Source organism: Lupinus angustifolius, chromosome LG19 (genome assembly GCF_001865875.1).
Source record: "Lupinus angustifolius cultivar Tanjil chromosome LG19, LupAngTanjil_v1.0, whole genome shotgun sequence".
Lineage (NCBI taxonomy): Eukaryota > Viridiplantae > Streptophyta > Magnoliopsida > Fabales > Fabaceae > Lupinus > Lupinus angustifolius.
Genome location: NC_032027.1, coordinates 11,871,862 through 11,878,333, shown reverse-complemented (window position 1 = coordinate 11,878,333; position 6,472 = coordinate 11,871,862). Strand labels below are relative to the sequence as shown.

At 32.3% G+C, this 6,472-nt stretch overlaps 1 protein-coding gene across 1 annotated transcript in view; it reads right to left on the bottom strand.

The window, feature by feature from the left end:
* Positions 5,016 to 6,472, bottom strand: part of LOC109334420 (KH domain-containing protein At4g18375-like) — a 6,661-nt gene continuing 5,204 nt past the window's right edge. The window contains exons 6-8 of the mRNA XM_019570188.1: positions 6,292 to 6,347; positions 6,100 to 6,196; positions 5,016 to 5,512 (exon numbers count right to left, since the gene is read on the bottom strand). Coding sequence (XP_019425733.1) covers positions 5,381 to 5,512; positions 6,100 to 6,196; positions 6,292 to 6,347 — 285 coding nt within the window. The 3' untranslated portion in view covers positions 5,016 to 5,380. The remainder of the gene's footprint in view (positions 5,513 to 6,099; positions 6,197 to 6,291; positions 6,348 to 6,472) is intronic.

The window sequence follows — 6,472 nt, the reverse complement described above, 5'->3', positions numbered from 1 at the left end:
AACAATCTACTTAAAATCATCAATATAAAATATCATACAAAATGCATATTTATGTATCCAGTTTAAGTATCACATACCATGTGCACTTGACATTATTTTCATAATTTAGAATTGGATCGGAGAAATTTCTAAGAACACACACGCACGTTGTGGCATGTGTAAGCATTCATGGCATGTGCTTCATTGAGAATGAGATTGCAATTTCCGTACTCATATGAAAGTACAGACACAAAGCATGTAATGAAAATTATATAATCTATTTTGCTACTATCAACTTTGGAACTGAAATTATGGTCAACTGTTTGAGTGTGTTTGGACTACAATCCCACATGAAATTTGTTTCATCATTAGATTAAAAGCCTTATTGGCATTCGAAGTTAAGTTTTTAATTCATTTTCATATGATTGTTCCAATCTACATTATCAGTATAAAAATTTATATACAGTTAACACATCATTCACTATTCATATGTATTACTTAAATTTAAAAATTAATAATCAAATATGAATGATGAATAATATACCAACAAAATAAAAATGTCTTAGACTGTTAGTATATACATCTTTTTTTTAAACAAATATTATCATAACTTTTAGTTGTTCAGTATGGATGAATAGTTGGCTTACTAGATGAGTCAAATTATTGGTGAAATATTCCATATTCTCTCACTCACTACATGTTTCATTAAGCCTTAGCAAAATAAAATAAAAAACTAGAGTTTTAAGCAAGCTTTATTATTTAAATGAGTGAAGCCAAGCTATATTTTTGTTGTTGATAAGAGATGTCTTTATTAATTATCAAGATGGTCAATAGCTATCACATTTACTTCCAAAGGGATATCATGTGTCCACTCTTCATATATAAGCAATTTGAATTCCGTTAGAATTTTTCACTAATTATTACTCGACCCAACAGCAAAAAAATTACTTCACCAATTGGTCGAATCGTCTCTAAAAGCAAGTTAGTGAAGCAATCATCCATTTTGGGTCTTTGAAAGGAATTGGCTCAAACGTTATACAAATTGCGAAAAACCTTACATACCTCAAATGTGCACATCCCATGACTAATTTTTTTTCCAAAATAGTCGTTGACTTCCAAGCAACATTTAGCTCTTTGGTGTAAATTCCACTTGTGTATTTTGACTTCTAAATGGGCTAAGCAACTAAAAATTTATTTGAAAGTCAATTTATTTGTTAGTTGGATGAACTTTGTTCAAAAACCGTTGAACTTGACCTAAAATTATGCTTGCTAAATAGAGAGTTGAATTCAATTTAAGTATAAGTAGATTTGCTAAGTTAATAAACTGCCTCAATTATATATGATTTATGATTATTATTTACACGTATATATTTTATTTCTTCGAATTCCCTTTTTTTTTTTTATGTTTTCTATGTTAAAGTAAACCGTTTTTTTACAAATTTTATTTTTCTATTAAAATAATAAATATTAAATATCAATATTAATAAGAATATTTATTATTTTATTTATACAAAGTTTATTTTCTCACTTCCAAATTTGGTTATTGTCCCATGACTGAATTTAATATATATTATATAATAAAATTATAAAAAGCTATCTAAAAGTCCAATCTCATTATATATAGTAATGTTCAGCATTTAAGCTGGTGATCTGTATAATTTAAGCTTATTAAATATTTGAAAGCTTTTGAACTTTAATAGTTTAGCTGAAAAAATAATTCACACAAATTGAAACTAAAATTTAACTTGAGTTAGTAATTATTGAGTTAACTGAGCAAAACTCGAGTTGACTCAATTCTACCTTGACTTAATGATTTCTTAATCTATATCTATTAACCTTAAACAACTAAAGTTACAGAATGTAGGAGGATAAAATAAATCTAATGGCCATGATAAATAATGCTCTATTTTGGAATCAAATGATTGATGTCTGAGATACGTTCGCTTTTGCATGATTAATCATTTATATAAAAGCAAAGCAGAAATCAGTATCAATATATTTGTTTTGTTTTCTTGGCAACTTTTACGTATTAGATCAGGTTTGGCTTTAAGTGACGTTAACTAGAATATGCAGACGGTATACACCGTCACCTATGAAGCACAGATACGGATACGTGTATCGGATACGATACGTATCCGATACATCGACACGTATTTTTTCCAAAATGTAGGATATGATACGTTCAGGGATACGCGTATAAATTAATAAAAAATACATAAAATATGATAAAATTATAAGTGTAAATCCTCTTCTTCTCTCCTATCCTCTTTCTTCTCTTATCTGTTAAGAAATAAATGTAAGCCCTTTATTTATCTTCTCTATTAATACTCACACATCCTCTTCTCTTTATAAACATACTAAGCGAAAAGAAACTAATATTTATTTTATTTTTATATTTTTTTTATATTTGGATACTCTATGGACACGTATCCTTCGCGAATCTGAGCGTATCCGTGTCGGATGGTATTTGGCTTCATAGACCGTCACATATCACAAATACTATGAATTGGCTAATGAGTTAAGATCGATACTATGATTTTGACAACATTTACTTATTTATTTTTTAAACTTGAAATTTATATTATAAGACTTAGGGCCCCTAAACAAGCTGCTTAGAATTTCAGAACCTCTCAAATCATGCTCAGTGTCCAAATCCCTTAGAAGAAGTTCAATCCAATTCATTTTAATATATGTAGTTCTTTTTTCTTTATAACTCAGCTCCTCCAGACCTTCCTTTTTCCTTCATTATAATCTAAAACTCAAATCATACATGAACATTTCTTAAGGGACAGGACACTGAGAATTCTTCTTGGATTTCCACTTATTTAAAGTGTGAAATAAAATCAGAACATTTTTTATGAAGTGATTATCACCACAAGTGGAGCCCAAATGAAAAAAAAAATCCCTCATTTGGATCAGCTCTAAAAATATTTGGCTAAAAAATCAATACAAATAAACCAAAAAACACTACCAAATAACTACACCCTATATGCTTTAAAAGCAAGCAGTCATGTAACTGGTTAAAATAATTCAACTTACTATACATGTAAAAACAAAGAATGAAGAAGGCTTATGTGCAATGGACATCTATATCCACAACTTAATGTGCAATATTAGCAAATTCATATACAAATGTAATAACTAACTACAAGACTTCTGACATTGTTTAAAAACAATACTACCCCCAATGCATCATCTAATACCCTTTCATATGGATGTTTCATCACCAAGACAGAACCAATACCTAGAGTACATGACACTATCAATCCATTGAACCTACATCCTTCTAATAACAATGGCTGCTTATGGATCTAATGATGAAACTCAAACTAGAAATCCTTACTCATAAGATCGATGGAAAAACAATCGGGAAATGGATAGTGATGTATAAATCTAACTAGTCAATCCCAGATAGCAAAACAGAGCGGCGAAGCAGGATGGTTTGATTTGGACATTCAGGGAAACTATGTAAATATACTACATATAGATAATACACAAAACTAAAGAGATGACTCAAATCCAGTATAACCCAAATAAAAATTGTAGCTGAGATGATGCCATAGCTGAAACTGGTATGAGACTGGGATGAAGGAGAATGTTATGAAAGCTGAGCACCAAGAATGGTGAGCAGTGTTTTGATCAAATGGCATGAAAGCTGCTCACCCAAGAGCCTTTAGTTCAAATTAGGGTTGTGGAATAGTGGGTGGGGGCGAAATGACCACTTGCTCCAAAAACATAGGAGAAAACAGTTTTAAAATTAGGGAAAACATGGGTTTCACCCAGTTATTCCTGTCGGGATGCCAGCCAGAATCAGCATCCCAGTGACTGACTCCCTTTGCAGGACAGATCCTGGGATAGCCCGGGATGCCACTGGGGTTGACTACATAGGTATAAATATACAGAATCAAGAATGAGAAATCATGATTAGAGAATCTATACTCACTGTGAACCAAGAGAGGGACTGTCCTCTTGCACCTTTACAAGTTCGAAAAAATATTATGTCGAGATGAGAGAGCTTATGAAACAACATCCAAGAAACTAGATGGCTAGCACAAAATGAAGATACTGTGCTTTACAATTATCTAGGAAGTGCAAAATTTTAGTATCACCTATGAAATATCCAATTAATGCACATATAGAAAGTTAGAGACAGCAGGAAAATTTAGAAAGGGAAATGAAGTATACAGCAGATTGGTGCGGTTGTGCTGATAATAAAAACACTCAAACATGCAATCTGGAAGAAGAAAGTTTCAACAGAAGATGGGAGTAAGTTTATGAGGTTAAATGTCAATGAAAATGGGATTACTTAATCCCACTGCACTGTGTTTAGTTATATTAGTCAAAATACAATATCTGGAAAATAAGCATCTGCTTTATTCATATGAAACTAAACATTACTTCATCTCTACAAACTTATTTTCATTTGAGAAAAATCACCCAAATTAGAGCAGGATATTATCTAGGTCACCAAAATTCAATTAACTACAGTTCAAATTCAGTTACGTACTTAATGTTAAGTTGCATAGAGGGCAATGGGTATGTCACAGACAGTAGAGTTAGAGATCATAAAATGATTTCAGCTTGATAGAATTTAGGAGATCCAAAGAAATCATCTTTAGTCCCACATTAGAAGAGGGGAGGGCTTGCTACAATAAAATGTAGCAGCAAGCATCTCCTTACGAGTGGCATCCATCACAAGATCAGAAGTGAACAGAATGAGTATGAAGTGTGCTTGGTTTGATAACATGTGCAAGTGCACAATCAGAAGCTTAGAAATCAAACAGTAAACATATTCTCGTATTGTCATAAATGCTCTCACGTTCAACAGGATTACAAGATATGGGAAATAGAGAGGGAATAAATGATCCAGAGATTTCTGCAATTTTTAAATCTGAGGCAACTTAACTATTGACCAAGTAATGCACAAAGCCAGGATACTAGAAAGAAGAGATTGCTAGAGAATCTGCATCTTATTTGCATTATTAGGGAAGATACTTTCGTCCAAACAAGGAGAATAAGATGTTGGAACAGCAGAATAAAAATAAACATCAACACTTCAAGTTTCCTCCGATAAAAATTTATGGACATAAAGACATCCCAAACCAGTCAATGGCAAAACAGTATGAATGGAAGAAAGATCCTAAATTTCTGAGAAAACACAGATGAAGAGTAGATTAACAAAGAAAAGAAATGAACTATAGCTCCTAAATACAAAACCAGCAATGGATGCAAGGCACAATCTAGCTAGTCACTGTTAGGGAAGAAGCAGGAGTCCAGTTGAAGAATCCAAGAGAATATTGTCTCCAGAACCAACCTAGAGGATCTAAGGAGAGATTAAGGACAGACAGGCATTGAGAATTAAATTTTCACCTTCAAAACCCCCAGAAATAATTCCAATAATTCATGTGGCCATTATAAATGCCTGAATCAGGTTTTCAGCTGCACGCTTTTGTTCAGGTGTGCCAGATATAAGAGCAATACGATCACCCCGGCCAGATTTGGAGTCGGAAATCTCTACTATTGCTCCTGAAATCTGAATTGAAACAACTAGGCGTAAAATAGACATTCAATGAAGCAAATTTTGCATAACTTTATAAGCAGTAGATGTGCAATGAGTATGAAAGTATAAATAAATTGGTATTCCATGCTAAGCCAAAGATGCATAAACTTGAATACATCCAACAGGAGTGTGGATAAAGTAGTATGAGCAGAAGAAAACTTATCAAAAATAGTTTGCATGGAAGACTAATATTTCATTATGATCTATAAAATGTGGAAAACTGAAACCTCACAGGTCAAATAGTAGGAAAATCCTTAATGTGTACTTTGTAATTAGTTACTGCACAAATTATTTTCATCTTATAGAATATCACTTGATATGGTGAAAGATGGATACCTTTCTTTTACATTCCCAACAAATAAGCATTATATGAAAGTTTTTAATTTTAGGGTGAGTAACTACTTCAGTTCATTGCAATCCAAAAGCGTACAGTGTCAGTAAGATACAGCAGCAAGGACCAACTCTAGCATTAATTTAAGATTAACAATAGAAATATGATTTGACCATGAACTAGTTCACTCAGCCATAGAATAATAATACAAAAAAAATTGTGAACAAACCTTCCTGATATTTGCTATATTGGATCCTCCTTTACCCAACACTTTGCCAACAGCATTAGCAGGAACCAACATCTCCATAGTTGATGGGGGAAGCAAACTGTATGATAAAACACAGGAAACATGAGCTGAACAGGAAAGGGAACAAGCCAGTTGTAAAGTAAAGAAGGCATATAACTTTGATAGAATACTAACCCTCCATAAGGTGTGGGGGCGTAGGAAGACATAGACCCATAATCATTTTCTCCCATCTATTACAGAGAAGCAAACAAGAAATTTTTTATGTGAGACATGTTTAAAAACAAAATAAAGATTAACTGTTGCACAATAGAAAGGATAAAAATGAAGAGCTAAGCAAATTATGCCATATTGTAAT